Source organism: Pelodiscus sinensis, chromosome 18 (genome assembly GCF_052426305.1).
Source record: "Pelodiscus sinensis isolate ZL-2025 chromosome 18, ASM5242630v1, whole genome shotgun sequence".
Lineage (NCBI taxonomy): Eukaryota > Metazoa > Chordata > Testudines > Trionychidae > Pelodiscus > Pelodiscus sinensis.
The window spans coordinates 13,050,223-13,066,038 of NC_143069.1; the positions used below are offsets into that span (position 1 = coordinate 13,050,223).

General features: G+C 61.2%; 1 protein-coding gene across 1 annotated transcript; it reads right to left on the reverse strand.

Moving 5' to 3' along the window:
- Positions 1 to 221: 221 nt before the first annotated feature.
- Positions 222 to 15,400, reverse strand: LOC149523238 (uncharacterized). The gene is made up of 5 exons (XM_089770403.1): positions 15,305 to 15,400; positions 5,875 to 5,942; positions 5,656 to 5,761; positions 5,292 to 5,387; positions 222 to 236 (listed from the first exon to the last, which is right to left on the reverse strand). The coding sequence occupies exons 1-5, from the start codon at positions 15,398 to 15,400 to the stop codon at positions 222 to 224; spliced, it is 381 nt and encodes a 126-aa protein (XP_089626529.1).
- Positions 15,401 to 15,816: the final 416 nt, after the last annotated feature.

A 15,816-nucleotide genomic window follows, 5' to 3' on the forward strand; every position in this document is an offset into this window, starting at 1 on the left:
AGACAGGGCAGGTGATGCTAACCTGAGTTAGTCCATTAGCTGCGGCTAGGCTGGGCCATGAGAGGAGAGACAGGAGAGACAGGCAGTAAAACTGCAGCTGTCAGACCATAAGGAGGACACTGAGGTTTCCAAACCAGCTCAGAGAACAGGGCTGGGTAAGATGCAACCTACCAAACACTGTGATCTGGTGATCTGGCCGCTTTCTGTTTAGATCCTGCTGCCTATGCCGCTGAATTCTAAGTGGTGACTCAGGCAGCAGGATCCAATTTTAAATGATTCACAGCTCATGGTTACAGCAGGGGCAGGAGCCATGAGCCCTTTAAAAAGCTGTAGCAACGCTGGACAGCTGCCAGTAGTGGCAAATCTGTGAGCTCTTTTCTGTGCTTTTAATTGAAAGCCTCAGCCACGGAGAACTCTGAGGGTGGGCTAGTCCACAACACCGCCCCTTCTGCCTCAGGCTCCGCCCCTTCTGTGGGTGGAGCCGGCCTATGACCCCATACCAAAATCCATTAAGTGGCCCCCTTCTGAAAATTATCGCCCAGCCCTGTCACAGAATCATAGAAAAGTCTGAGTGGAAGGGACCATGATAGGTCCAGTGTTTCGCAAACTTTTTTTATAATGTACCCCCTTTAAAAAAAAATGTGTAAGTACCCCCAGTACCTACAGTTTTCAGACACACACAATTTTTTTCTACCGTTGCAACACATTTGTTTAAACAACTGCATCGTAGCCGGGCGGGCGATGGCATTTTTGGGTGTAAAAGGTACAAAAAGAATAAAGCGCTGTCAAACTGAAAACTAAAATTCAGTTTTCTCCAAATTTCAGTTGTGTTGACGTGTCCCCCAGACATCTCTTGAGTACCTTTAAGGGGACTCGTACCACTGGTCGATAAGCACTGATCTAGTCCACCCCTGCACCGAGACAGGACCAAGCATGTTTGTCTCACCTCTTGGCTCCTAGGACACGGCTTGAACTAACGCACTTGGAAAGACATTATCGTATATACGCCCAAAGTGCTTCGTCTCAGTGTATTGCCATAAAATCTAACTGACCAAACTCCGACCTTTCATTTCCCTGTCACTTGGCCAGCCACAGCCTCACAAGCCTTCGGCATCGATCTCAAAGCCTTCGTCACGCTTTTACACACCTGTGCTGACACGCTTGTGAGCCAGGCACACTTGTGCGACACGTCCCAAAGCACTTGCTCCAGGGCATTACATCGCACTTGCCTGCCTTTGATGGACAGGGAAAGGGAGACCTGAAAGGCCTCTCCAAGGTCACCAGCGCGAGAGTGAGCGCAGAATTGCGGAGCAAGGGTCTAACACACAACTCTGTGCCTTAGTCACTAGGTGGCATTAGATTAGAACCCGGGAGTTCTTACACCCAACCCCCTGCCCCCTCCACTAGGCCATGCTGCTGGCCTCCCGCCTCTCCCCCAGGGCTTGGAGACAGACGGGAGGCTGGAGCCAGCCTGCGCAGAAGGGGCTGTAACGCTTACAGCACGTTCATGACATTGCCCCTGCGCAGCCCCTCTCAGATCCACACTCGGAACCCACAAGAAACACCCCAAGAGCAGAGATGAAACCGCCACTCACCTGCAGCCCAGCTTCCAGGAAGGGCAAAGCAAAAGCGGAGCTCGCGGATTCCAGCCCAGCCTGGCACCTGCTTCCTGAACTTTGGCCCCTTTCCTCCAAGATAGCAGGAGGCTGCTCTGGGCCTTTTGTGCCCACGACGGGGCAGAAAAGCAAACTCAGCTGTTGGTTCCATCTTGCGGGCAGAGCCCCGGCAGACAGTGGCAGGCGGGGGTATCGACTGACCCTCCAACCCAGGATATTCCCCCCACACCTGGATTCGCTTCCTAGTCATCCCCATCTCCCTGCACGATCCTTGTTTCTCATCCCGCCGGTCCGAGAAATTGTCAGAGCAGGTTGATCCCGACCTTGCCAAGGGCTTAGGTTACATCACAAGGCTTTGCCGCCACAGCTGGCTTGGCTTGGGTGTGTGGCAAAAGCCCCCCCCCCCCCCCGCTGGCACAGCTATTCTGGCAAAGCCGCCAGGGCAAATGGCAACTCTGCCGAAAAGCATCTGCTGGCTTTAAGCTCCCTGCGAGCTGTTCTCATCGCTCAGCCATCACCACCACTGCCCTGCCTCTGTCCTGCTCCTCATCCCCGCCCCCACTCCTATCCCCTGCTCTCCTCCATCTCCTCCCCCTTCCCTTCTCCTGCCCCTCCCCATTTCCACCTGCCCTGCCCATCCCTGTCCTCTCCCTCCCCCCGTCTGTCCCCCTCTTATGTGAGGGCTTTGCTGGAAACGCCCCCCCCCCCAAGCCAGGGAGATCTCCCCTCCAGGAACAATTCAGCCCCCCCCCATCTCGCTCCCTCCACTCCACAGTATTTCCTCCATTCCCCACAGTTGAAAATTGAGCTCCCCCATCCCCTCAGGTGACAGTCGGGCTCCCCCATACGCAGCTGCCTAGGTAGGCACCTCCGCAGCCAGAGCCTGCCCCTGGCGCCCACGTCCCCTCCCCGCCTGCCTGTCCCAGGCGACCACCTGAACCTGCGTCCCCCATTCCCTCAGATCACAGCTCCCTCCCTGACCCTGCACCCCCCGACACCCCTCCCCAGGCCAGACTCCTCTCTGGCACCCGCACCCCCTCCCCCAAACCCTCTGCTCCCCCTTCACCCAGGTCACAGCTCCCTCCCTGACCCTGCACCCCCCCGACACACGTCCCCCAGGCCAGACTCCTCTCTGGCACCCGCACCCCCTCCCCCAAACCCTCTGCTCCCCCTTCACCCAGGTCACAGCTCCCTCCCTGACCCTGCACCCCCCGACATCCCTCCCCCAGGCCAGACTCCTCTCTGGCACCCGCACCCCCTCCCCCAAACCCTCTGCTCCCCCTTCACCCAGGTCACAGCTCCCTCCCTGACCCTGCACCCCCCCGACACCCCTCCCCCAGGCCAGACTCCTCTCTGGCACCCGCACCCCCTCCCCCAAACCTTCTGCTCCCCCTTCACCCAGGTCACAGCTCCCTCCCTGACCCTGCACCCCTCTAGAGCCCCTCCCCCAGGCCAGAGTCCTCTCCTGCGCCCATACCCCCTCCTGGACCCTGCACCCCTATCCACCGCCCCAGATCATACCCCCCCCCTGCACCCAGGCTCCACCCCTAAGCTCCCTTCTGCACCCAACCACCCCGTCCCAGACCCCAAAGCCCTCGGTAGAAATGTGGCCCTTGATCAGTTGCCAAAATGGCCCCCCCATTACAAATTATTGACCAAGCCTGATCCAAATGTTTTTTGAAACATTGTTTAATGAGAATGTAAATACAATTCAATACAATTGGGAGGGTTGGGGGGAGGGGGACGCAGCTGCTGGCTCCTCAGCTCTTGCTGCTCTCACTGGGTGTCTTCCTGCTGCAAGGGAAGCAGAATCCGTCACATTCATCCCTGGGGACTCAGGGGAACTGGCCCCCCCCCCAGCATTTCCACCCTCCTCCCCCCTGCTCTCTGGTCACCCCCCGTCAGGCCCGCAGGGTGAGCTCCTGACCCCCCCTCCCCAGAGCTCCTGACACCTCGGCCCCCTCCCGCCTCCTAGGACAGTTTCTGTGTTCAGAGCCTCCCCCACCCCCAGGGACGCTCGCAGGGGCAGGAGGGATTCTGCCAGCAGGGACGTGGGGTGGGGGCAGCCTGAGGAAAGGGGCGGGGGACTCCCTGAGGGGATGGGAAGGAGACCCTGGCCCTGCCCCACTCTCCTGATCTGCTCCGGCTGCTCACCATGTATTCCAGGAGCTGATGGGCCTGCCCATGCAGGGCGTGGGCCAGGACCAGCCCGGCCTGGCTGTGGCGCCGCAGGGGGGAGCGGGCAGCGAGCAGAGCCTTGTCCAAAAAGCAATTCCCCTGCTCTGGTGTAAAGAGCTGCCCAAAGACCTGAAATCAAGAGCACAGGAGGTTTCAGCTGACGGCCCAGAGCCCGGCCCCAACTCCTGGGGCTAAAACAGCTTCCTCCTCCCCCAAACTCCCTTCCAGACCCTGCACCCAGACGCTCTCCTCACCCGGCACCCCAACCCCTGCCCCAGGTCACAGCTTCCTCCTGCCCCCAAGACCCTCCTACCCCCACGAGGGCCCCAGCCAGCCCCACCCCCGAGCCCTGCCCTGCCCTGGCAGCGCGTCCTTACCTCTCCCACCCTCACGCTGTTGCTGTGAGCCAGGACCCATCTTTCTTTGTAGTAGTGTCTGCACCACAGGTCCTCTGCCTGATGGATGTTGAGGCCTGCAAGAGACACAACAGGGTCATTCTGCTGGCAGGTCTGAGCCCTTCCCCTCCCACGGGTCCCTGCAGGCATCCCTGGGCAAATGGAGGGGCACAGGGGGCAGAAGGGGAACACAGAGGGACGCATCCCCCCTTGGGCCAGTCTGGGGGAAAAGGGCTGGGTCCCCTCCCCCCGCCGCCGGCACCCTCAGGGTGTCCCTGGGGCCCAGGTCCCGGCTGGGTTCCTTACCCCTGTGGTGCAGGAGGAGTTGATACAGGCTGTGCACCCCCTCCCGGGCCAGCCGGCTGACGTCTTCGGATGGGTCCGAAATAAAAAGGCCCAGCTGGGCCACGTGGTGACCCATCCTCGGCCAGTCGGCGGAGTTCTGAGGGGAGAGAAGAGGGGGGGTCCCTCAGCATCCTGGGGCTGCACGTCCCATGCAAACGGCCGCCGAGGCGGGTCTGAGCTCGGGGGACGGACAGAGACACCTCCCGGGGCGGGGCGGGGCCGGCCTTGCAAGGAGACAACCCAGAGCAATGGCCCCGACTGAAGGGTCACTCCGGGGGTGGAACAAGGGGATCCACTGACGGCCACTCCCCAGTCCCCAGGCCCAGTCCCTCAAGAGCCCCCCTGAAGGGCCCAGGGTCGCCCCTCCCCGGGGAAAGGAGAACGCGGCCCATTCCCGGCCCATTCCCGGCCCTGCCTCTGCCTCCCGGGGACGCTTCCAGCCCCGCGCCCTGCAGCCCCAGACCCCCCGGCTCCGAGGTCACTTACGTCAAACCCCGGGAGGGTGGTGGCGACTCCCAGCAGGGCCGTGGTGCTGCCAAGGGCCCTGGCTCGCTCCTGGGGCAGGCGGGACTCCAGCCACGGGCTCAGGTGCTGGGGGGGAAAGAGGCAGGTCAGGACCCGTAGGGAGGTGCCGGTTCTGGGCAGAGCCTGGGGCTCCTCTCGGACTGTGCCCCCCCCCAGCCACTGACACTGCTCCTCTCTCGGCCCCCCCCCGAGGAAGCAGGGACAATGGCCCCGTCCCCCCCACGGGGCTCACCTCCATTATGAGCTGCAGCCGGGCGGTGTCTGGGGACTCGGCGAGGAGGCTCGCCAGTAGGGCCTGGAGGTCGTAGGGAAGGGCCCGGATGAACTGCTGCAAGACAAGGGGGAGCCCTGGGTCAGAGGGGGGTTGGGGAATCCAGGCCACCCGCTGGCTCCGGGGTCCAGCCTTGAGCAGGGTCTGAGCCGCCTCGCAGAGCAGGGAGGAGCCCAGGCTGGGCATGGAAGGGACGGGCCCCCCGGGAGAGCAACGGGAACCCTGGAGGGAAGGATCCAAACCTGCAGCTTCTTCCCTCCCTCTGCCCCCCCCCCCCTCTCTGGAGCTCCAGCCCAGCCCGGGAGCAGGGCCCAGAGGGACGTACCTGAGTGTGGATGGGCTCCTGCTGCCAGTCCCCAGACACTGTCTGTCCCACGGCCGCCGTCAGCAGGGGGCTCAGGAGCTGGGCCCGCAGGGGAGGCTGCAAGGTGCTGGCAGGAGAGAGGGGCAGAGGCTGTTAATTCAGCAGCAGGAGACAGAGACTTTCCCACTCCCTGGCCAGGGGATCTGCTCTGGGGGGAGTCGGCGGGGGGGGGGTCGGTACCTGAGGCTGCAGGCGGCGTTGAGGCAGTCGGCCAAGACCAGTGGGGGGGGCGAGTCCTCCATGATCTCCTGGGAGACCCAAGGAGACAAAGGGGCGTGTGAGGCTGGGCCCCCAAGAGACGCTCACACGGCCAGCGCCCCCACCCAGCAGGATCCAACCCCACTGCCTCCCGCTGCCCTGTAGCCCCCCTGCCCGACACAGGGCCCCTCCCAGCACCCCCCTCCCAAACCGGGACCAGCTCAATCCTTGTCCCCAGGCCGTCTCCTGCCCCTCCCTGCCCTGGTGACCAGCCTCTGAACCTCCTCATCCCTGCTCCCCAGGCGCATCCCCAGCAGCCCGCTCGGCTCCCTTCCAGCCCCCCATGGCCCGGGGAGACCCCTCCCTGTCCCGAATCCCCCTTCCTGTCCGGCACACCAGACCTGCCCCATTTCTGTGTCCCTCCCTCCTCCAGCATCCCCACCCACCCTCCCCATGTCCACCTCCAGCCCTCCTGGCTCCACCCATCCCGTTTCCAGCACCCCCACCCGCCGCCATGGCCCAGGCAGACCCCTGTCCACCCCTCGTATCCCCTCCCCTCCTCCCGGCTGCCGCGACTCGCTTACAACGATCCTGGCCATCATGGTGTCCTTGCAGCAGCGCGGCGCCAGGGTGTCCTCGCCCCTTTGGAGGGCGGCGAGGCAGGCGAGGGGGATGGCCAAGAGGAACCGCTGCAGGGCGGCTGGGCTCTGCACCCCAGAGAGAGTCTGTGAGCCTGGGGCCTGCCTGCCCCCCACGGACAGCTGCAGGGCTCAGGTCTCCCAGGAGTGGAGGTGGGAGCTGCTGGTTGTCCAAGCACCCACACTCCCCCCCCAACTGCTGCCTCAGGCTTGTGGGGGCCCAGCTGGTGCATGACAAGAGCCCCCAGCTTGGGGGGCCCAGGTCATGCAGGAGAAGGGGCCCCAGGGGGATCCCCAGGGACAAGCCCCTCCCGGAGGGGGGGGGAACGTGCTGGGAAGGGGCCGGACAATCTCAGGTCCCCCCCGTGTGGAGAAGGTTCCTACCGTGTCCCGGGTGTGGAGCTGCTCTTCGATGTCGTAGATGGCCCCTTCCTCCACCCGGGAGTCTACCCGCTCCTGGCAGAGCTCCGCCGAGGCGCAGGGGGGCTCTGTGCGGGAGGGAAGGGAACAGGGTGACTCCAGCGGCCAGCAGGGGTCATGCGCCCCCATGTCAGGGACCCAGGGCAGGTTGGGCCCCACACGCCCCTCGCAGGGACCCACCCCCCTTCCACCCTCACATCTGCCAACGCCCTCAGCAGAGCCCCCACCAGGAAGAAGAGAGCCAAGCAGCCCCCCCCCCCATCCATTGCCCTGGCTGCGGGGCAGACACTGGGGCTGCCCCTCCCCGCCCCCCGGGTACTGGGTGAGCCCCTGGGCCCAGCGTGTTCACGGCCCCTCACCTGGGTCTGAGCGGCTGCAGGAGGTGGCCCGGCTGCAGCTGGAGGCCCAGGCGCTGCTGCTGATGGACCTGGACCCACAGCTGCAGGGGCTGGTGCGGGGAGCGACGGGCTGGGGGCTCCCGGAGACTAGCAGGTCTCCGGGGGCCGGGCAGGGCGATGCCCCCTGGTGGTAATGGGGGCTGGGCTCCCGGGGCAGGTGTTTCTCTCCACAGAGGAGGCCCCGGAGCCACCCTACCCGGCTCCCCCGCTGGGCTGGGTCCCGCCTGCCCAGCCGCCTCTGGAGCCAGGTCCGGGGGGGCCTGGCCGGTGGGCGAGTCGCCCCGAGCTGGTGGGATCCAGCTTCCCCGCCCGCGGGGACGGAGAAGCTGCTCCCCACCGGCCCTGGGGCCATCTTCAGGGCTTTCTTGAACCACAGCCGAAAACGTTTGGCCATGCTGCAAATGAGGGGAGCAAAGGGGAGCTTGGGGCGCAGCCTGATGAACGAAATCCAGGGGTTCCAGCTCCCCAGAGCGACTGCCCCCAGCCGCCAAATGGCCCCTTGCTTATCGGTTCGGTCTTGCACAGGCACTGCAAGGACCTGAGGGTATGTCTACACTACCCCGCTAGTTCGAACTAGGAGGGTAATGTAGGCATACCGCACTTGCAAATGAAGCCCGGGATTTGAATTTCCCGGGCTTCATTTGCATAAGCGGGGAGCCGCCATTTTTAAAACCCCGCTCGTTCGAACCCCGTGCAGCGCGGCTACACGGGGCACGAACTAGGTAGTTCGAACTAGGCTTCCTAGTTCAAACTACCGTTACTCCTCATTCCACGAGTCTCCTGCCCATCAACAGCCCCTTCTTGGCCAATCAGGGGAGAATCTAAGGTGTGGGGGGTGGAGCGTTCTCCCCAAAGACACCGGCATAGACTTGTTCCAGCCCCACCTCCCCAGTCCCCACAATGGGGGCTGCATCCCCCACCCCACGGCTCCTGCAAACCACCCCCCGTCCTTCAGCTAGTCTGTTGGGTCCCAAGCTGGGGGAGGCAGCAAGGGAAGGTCACAGAGGAGGCAAGAACAGAGCAGAAATGTGGGGGGATGGAGGAAAAGGGAAACCAACCAGGAGAAAGCCCCAGTGGCGCTAAGGACGCAGCCCAGGTGAGGAATCACCTTCTGGCCCTTGACCGAGGGCTGGGCCTGCCTGGAACCCAGCCGGCCCCGGGCGGGATCCAACCCCTGGGGGCTCTTACCTTCGTCACAAAGGTGTCGGGATGTGGAACTCACAGAACGCGAACGAACCGTGAGGAGGAGACGCACCAGAGCTAAAGCAACCGGGGGTCTCCAAAGTCCCCTGGGCCCGCCCCCCGCTTTTATCAGCCTGAGATGTGGGTCCCTCTGTGAGGTCATCACCTCCCCACCTGCCCTTTGCCTTATATGCTGAGGGCTGCCCAAAGCCCCTGTGAGGTCACCGCCCCCCCCCACCCTGCCAGGCAAATGTCCTGCCTCTGACCACCCCCCTGGGAAGTTTGAGCCATTACTAGGGGTCCCTCCCCCTCCCTCATAGGCTGCTCCCTGCCCTACACTGCAGGCTTCTTGCACGAGAGCTGTTTCACGCCGGAGTTCTTGCGCAAAAGGTCTCGTGCAAAAGTGCCTCCACCCTGCCATGGGCTTTTGCACAAGAGCGTCCATGGCAGTGTGAACGCTCTCTTGTGCAAGAAAGCTCTGATGGTCATTTTAGCCATAAAAGTGTCTTGCTCAAGAAGCCCCTGGTGCCCGTCCACGCTGCCTTCTTGCACAACAGCTCTTGCACAAAGGGGGCTTAGTCATCGTCGGGAGAGGAATAACTCCTGTGCAAGGAGCCCTGTTCTCTGATGCTTTACTGCAAATTTACTTCTGCAAGAACACACGTAGAGTGTAGACGCGCCACAAGTTTTTTCGCAAGAACACGCAAAAACAAGCCATGTGGATGTTTTCTTTTTAGGCAAAAGCCCCTTTTTGCACAAGATCGGTCGGCCTTTTTGCAGGCATAGGGATCTTGTGGGAAAAGGGGTTTTTTTGCACAAAAAGTAAACATCCACACGGCTTGGTTTTGCGCACAAACCCCGAGCACAAAAACGGATCGGCAGAAAATATGCAAATGACATTGCGTGTCATAGAGTCCCTCGTTAGCATATTTGTTGCCAAAAAAACTCGTTGTGTAGACGTAGCCTAGGAGAGAAGCGATCTCAGACACAAAGCCCTTCAGTAAGAGGGCATAGCCCTGGGGCGTGGTAGGAGACGTACGGCAGACATGGGAGGTCACTCTCCTAGCTATTTGGCACGGAGGAGGCCTCAGCTGGAGCACTGTGTCCAGATCTCAGGGCCATGCTTTAGGAGAGAGAGTCCAGAGGGGAACTATGAAAAGGGATTAGGGACGTTAGATATTCACTGAGTAGTCAATTAACCTCATGATTTCTTATCGGTTACTTGACTTTTCGATAGTCCCCAGGGGCCAGCTGTCTCAGTCCTGGCTCGCGCTGGGTGCGGGACCTACCCCCTCTGCGGCTCTGCATTTACAGTGTGTTAGGAGCCAGGCAGGCAGGCAGCCTCGCTCAGTTCCAGTTTGCACCAGGTCCAGAAGCTCAGACCCAGCCCCCAGGCAAGGGCTGCTGCCAGCTTGTGCTGCTGCCTCTGATACAGAGGCAGCAGTACGGAGTGCCAGGAGGGAACTGGTCTAAAAAGCACCTCCCCTTGCGACCTGGCTGCCTGTCATCCCACGCTGCTGCCTCCGTTTTTGGCGAGAGAGAGCCGCCTGTCTTGAGACACCGGTGGGGAGTCGGATTTTCAAAAGGCAGGTCTCTGTCCTTTGTGAGCCTTCCAAAGCGCTTCGGTGGGGGGAGGGGGCAGGAAGGCGGACGACACTCAGGAATTGTAGCACCCAAATCCACGGAGTGTTTCGCCAGCACCTCCTGCAACAGAGCCCAATCCCTGACAGGCTTTTAGGCAAGATAGATCATTTGAAAAAATGACAGACACAGGGTTTTCCGTCACCGCTCTCCCTTTCTTTTATTTCCCTGGGCTAACTGGCTTGTTCCTCTTTGGCTAAGGATGGAAGGGTATGTCTACACTACAATGTTAGTTCGAACTAACGGACGTTAGTTCGAACTAACATTCATAGCCGCTACACTAGCGCTCCGCTAGTTCGAATTTGAATCGAACTAGCGGAGCGCTTAGTTCGAACTAGGAAAACCTCATTTTACGAGGCTTAAGCCTAGTTCGAACTTACTAGTTCGAATTAAGGGCTGTGTAGCCCCTTAATTCGAACGAGTGGGAGGCTAGCCCTCCCCAGGTTTCCCTGGTGGCCACTCTGGCCAACACCAGGGAAACTCTATGCCCCCCTCCCGGCCCCGGACCCCTTAAAGGGGCACGGGCTGGCTACGGTGCCCGTGCCAGGTGCAAGCCTGCTAGCACCCAGCCAGCAGACCCTGCACCTGGCACGGCACAGAGCCACCCACCCGATGTCCCCCAGCCCACCCCCTCTTCCCGGGACCAGGCTGGCGGCTCCCGGAAGCTTGCCCGGGACCGCAAGAGGCGGGTACATTCCTGGGCTAGTGCGGACATCGTGGACCTCGTCCACGATCTCCGCACTAGGCACAGGAAAGTGGCCATCTAGGGCAGGAGAGCTGCCAGCCTGGCCACCCAGGAGCAGGTTTGCATGAAAATCAAGGGGGTCCACTGAGACCCCCGACCCTGAGCCCTGAGCTTACAATGGCCGTCCTGGGTCAGACCAAAGGTCCATCTAGCCCAGTAGCCTGTCTGCCGACAGCGGCCAACCCTAGGGACCGTGGAGGGGATGGACCAAAGACAGTGACCAAGCCATTTGTCTCGTGCCATCCCTCTCCAGCCTTGCACAAACTTTGGGCAGGGACACCACTCCTACCCCCTGGCTAAGACTACTCCATGGACCCAACCTCCATGACTTGATCTCACTTCCCTTTCAACTCTGTTCTAGTTGTAGCCTTCACAGCCTCCTGTAGCAAGGAGTTCTACCGGTTAACTATTTGCTTTGTCAAGAAGAACAACTTTCTCTTACTAGTTTCAAGCCTGCTACCCAGTCCTTTCCTTTGGTGTCCTCTAGTCCTTCTTTATGGGAACTCATGAAGAACTTTTCTCAATGCACCCTCTCCACCCAACCCCTGCTTTTAGAGACCTCTATCCTGTCCCCCCTCCGTCTCCTCTTTTCTAAGCTGAACAGTCCCAGTCTCTGTAGCCTCTCTTCATCTGGGACCTGTTCCCAACCCCTGATCATGTTAGTTGCCCTCCCCTCTCCCAGCCTTAATCTTCCCCTCTCCCACCTCCTTTTCCCAGTCTCCCCCAGTTTTGTTCAATAAAGACAGAGTCAATGTTGGAAGAAACGTTATCTTTATTTTGTACATCAAGAAGAAGGGGGGCTAGGGAAGGGTAAGTGGAAGGAGGTGAGGGAGGAATGGGGTACGAGCCCCCGATGGGGAGGACTGGGCTGGCTCTGCAGGCTTCTGGGGGTGGAAGCTCTCCTGCAGTCCCCCGATTACCCCCTCTCCCCAGATGGCAGCCTGCGGCAAGTGCAGCCGGGCTGATGGCTGAGTGGTGTGATGTGCCCAGTGTGGGTACTCCGGGCACTCCAAGCCAGGACTGGTTTTCAAGCGGGGCACCCCTTAGAACTGTCTGTCCGGGGTGGGGGTCGGGACCCTTTAAGCGCAGCCCTCGGCTAGCCTGAGACTGCATCTCCACGCTCTAAGTCCTCCTCTGATGCCCTGCTGGCACTGCTTCCGGCCATCCTTAAGCCCTGTTCAGAGTCCACTCAATGTGGACTTGCTAGTTCGAATTAGCAAAACTAGTTTTTAGTTCTAGACGCGTTAGTTCGAATTAGCTTAGTTCGAACTAGCGCTGTAGTGTAGACATACCCGAAGAGAGGAGCCAGCAGGGGTAGAATGAATTGTGTACCAGGTCCTGGAAACAAGAGCATCTCCTCCAGATCACCCATCCACACCTGAACTGTTTAAAAGCTTGGCTGCCAATAAAGACACCTTAGCTCAGCAAATGCCAAGCCAGGCACCTGTGTTTGGACACGAGGGGTGCACAGGGATGTGAGAACCAGGAAGGCTGATCTGTGAATTCACCCCCAACCGTCCCAGTACAAGACAGACGCTTGCGCCAACCAGCAGGGGTCACTGCTCCTCCGGTTTGGCTTGGACAAAGGTGCCCATCTGTTTGGTGTTCGCGTCTCGGAGCTGCGCCAGCTGCCTCTGGCCACGGCGGAGCAGATACTCGATGTGCATCACGTCGGCCCGGGGGATGCTGGCGTTCTTCCGGAACTCGGCCTGGATGCGAGGCAGGAATCCCGGCTTCTCCCGGCCGGCGCGCAGGAACTGCCTGTATAGGCTCAGGACGTGCTTCTGCAGCTTGCTATGCCGGGCCATGGTGCGCCTGGGGAGCCCTCCCAGGCCACGGGGGGGCCAGCGCCACGAGGCAGGGGCTGGAAGTGAACAGAGGCGGAGATGTTAGAGCAGCATCTCATTCCCAGACGCGCCTGTGCGGGCAGTTCTGTGCCCTTTTCACCCCCACCTGCTAGGGTTACCAGATGGTTTAAAAAAAATACCGAACAGCAGGGGCCGGGGGGGGGGGGGGGGCGGGACTGGCTGGAGGAGAGGGGGTGGGGGGGAACCTGCCGCCGGGAAGCAGGGCTGGCTGGGAGGGGGCTGGAGGGAGCGGGGCTGGCCGGGGGGCAACCAGCCGTCGGGAAGCGGGTCTAGTTGGGTTGAGGACCAAGAGGTGGGGGAACCGGCCGGCAGCGCTGCAGAGATGTACCAGAGCCTGGGTCGGATTCATCTTTGGTGGGCCCTGGCTCCTAGACCATAGACACACTCCCCCCCCCACCCCCCCGGAGGCCCTAGGGAAAATGGCACCCCGGCCCTGTGGACATGGTGCCCTCTCTGTTTCCCTTGGCCCCGTAGGCACTAAGCTCCACTCCTGCCGCCCAACTCCTACAAGGCCCGACGGATTTCTCTGTGGCCCCCGACCCAAAAAAGGATCCCCCCAGCCCTGTGTTAGGGGATACGAGGGAGTCTGGCTGGGACGTAAGTGCAAATAACTCTGCTCTTAGCAGCTCTGAACCGATGGGCTCTGCCCTGTGCCCCAACCAAGAACCCTAACATAAGAACGGCAGTACTGGGTAGCCTGTCTGCTGACAGTGGCCAGCACCAGGTGCCCCAAAGAGGGTTGACCAAAGACAATGATCAAGCGATTTGTCTCCTGCCATCCTTCTCCAGCCTTCCACAAACAGAGGCCAGGGACACTATTTCTATCTCCTGGCTAATGGCCTTTTATGGACCTAACCTCCGTGAAATTATCTAGCTTCTCTTTAAATCCTGTTATAGTCCTAGCCTTCACAGTCTCCTCTGGCAAGGAGTTCCACAGGTTGACTACACCCTGTGTGAAGAAGAACTTTCTTTTATTAGTTTTAAACCTGCTACCCATTAACTTCATTTGGTGTCCTCTAGTTCTTCTATTATGGGAACTAATAAATCACTTTTCTTGATTCACCCTCTCCACACCACTCATGTTTTTATAGACCTCTATCATATCCCCCCTCAATCTCCTCTTTTCTAAACTGAAAAGTCCCATCGCTTTAACCTCTCTTCATATGGGACCCGTTTCAAACCCCTAATCATGTTAGTTGCCCTTTTCTGAACCCTTTCCAAGGCCAAAATATCTGTTTTGAGGTGAGGAGACCACAGCTGTACACAGTATTCAAGATGTTGGTGTCCCATAGTTTTATACAGGGGCACCCTGAGTTACCAAACCACATGACACTGCCCATTAAAAACCCACCAGGACTTACCCAGCATTTATATGCAGAGGTCCCGCACCAGCAGCGGTCTGCACTGGACAGGAAACCATCCGCCCAGCACGCGCGGGAAATCACAGGAACCCAGCCTGGACGGTCCGATGCCCCAGCCCTGACAGAAGAAAATCAAGGTGTGCTTGAAGTGCCACGCCCACCATCCCTTGGTCCTCTGGGGCATTCGGCACATCCTGCTGGGTGAAAGGGCCGGTCACAGCTCCAGGGTCTGTCACACTTCAGGGCCTTTGCCAGCTCCTATTCACCGGGGTCAGGCAGATAATCGCCCCGAGCTTTCCCAGCACTTTTCAGCATCAGCTCTCAAAGGGGGGCAGCGTGACCCCCATGGGAGCAGGGGAATGTAAAAGAAGGAATGGGGCGGGGCAGGGGAGGCAGCCAACGGCTTCTCCTAATTCAGTGGTCCCCAACCATTTGAGGTTTCCCGGCGCCAAGGGGCGTGGCCGTTTGCCCACAGGGCGCCCTGGCGCGGGGAACCCCATTGTGCACCTGGGGGCGGGGACCCCCCCATAGCCACATTGCCGGGTGGGGGCCCCCCATAGACACATTCCCAGGGCCAGGCCTCCCACCAAGCGCCGCGCGCCCGGGACCGGCGCTCTCCCCCCAAGCACCGCGTGCCCGGGGCCGGCGCTCTCCCCCCAAGCACCGCGCGCCCGGGACCGGCGCTCTCCCCCCAAGCACCGCGTGCCCGGGGCCGGCGCACCCTGCAAGCGCCACGCGCCCGGGGCCAGCACTAGCGCTGGCACTCTCCCCCCCCCAAGCACCGCGCGCCAGGAGAGGGGCCCCCCCTTCCCTTCCCCTGCAGGCCCAGCTAGCCAGGAGAGGGGCCCCCCCCTTCCCTTCCCCTGCAGGCCCAGCTAGCCAGGAGAGGGGCCCCCCCTTCCCTTCCCCCGCAGGCCCAGCTAGCCAGGAGAGGGCCCCCCCTTCCCTTCCCCTGCAGGCCCAGCTAGCCAGGAGAGGGGCCCCCCCTTCCCTTCCCCCGCAGGCCCAGCTAGCCAGGAGAGGGCCCCCCCCCCTTCCCTTCCCCTGCAGGCCCAGCTAGCCAGGAGAGGGGCCCCCCCCTTCCCTTCCCCCGCAGGCCCAGCTAGCCAGGAGAGGGCCCCCCCGCCCCCCCCCGCAGGCCCAGCTAGCGGGGCTGCACGTACGTCCCGTCCTCGTTGCTCCGGTAGAACACCAGGAAGGGGTCGGACTTCCCGAAGAAATCCTTCTTGTCCAGCTTGTTGGCACAGAACTGCATGGTGCAAGTGCCGCACGCCCGGAGCCTGCGCTCCCCCCATGCGCCACGTGGCCATAGCGCGGGCAGCCAATCTGCGGCGCCCCCGGGGCCGGTGCTCACCGTGCTCCATGCGCCCGGGGCCAGCTCCGGCACCGCACATGCGCCACGTGCCTGGGGCCATGCCAGCCCTGAGCACTTGGCGGGCGCATACAAATGCGGGCACCGTGTTGGGGCCCACTGTCCTAATGTTAGCAGTGGGGACACCAAGTTCGGAAGTGAATGGTTAACCAGTAAGCCGGTTATGGTTAACCAGTGGGGGCTGGAGCAGCCCTCCACCAGCCATAGGCAGAGGGCACTCTGGCACGCCACGGGTAGGGTTGCTCAGCAGTCACAGCAGTGTGCCAAGGGGGTAGGTGTGTGGGCTGCTCCAAGCCCAT

Coding starts and splice junctions, on each gene's coding strand:
- LOC149523238 (XM_089770403.1), bottom strand. CDS start 15,400: ATGCAGTTCTGTGCCAACAAGCTGGACAAGAAGGATTTCTTCGGGAAG. Junction 5,943..15,304: donor GCAACGAGGACGGGACGTAC/GTGCAGCCCCGC, acceptor TGGGTCTCCCAG/GAGATCATGGAGGACTCGCC. Junction 5,762..5,874: donor AACGCCGCCTGCAGCCTCAG/GTACCGACCCCC, acceptor CTCTCCTGCCAG/CACCTTGCAGCCTCCCCTGC.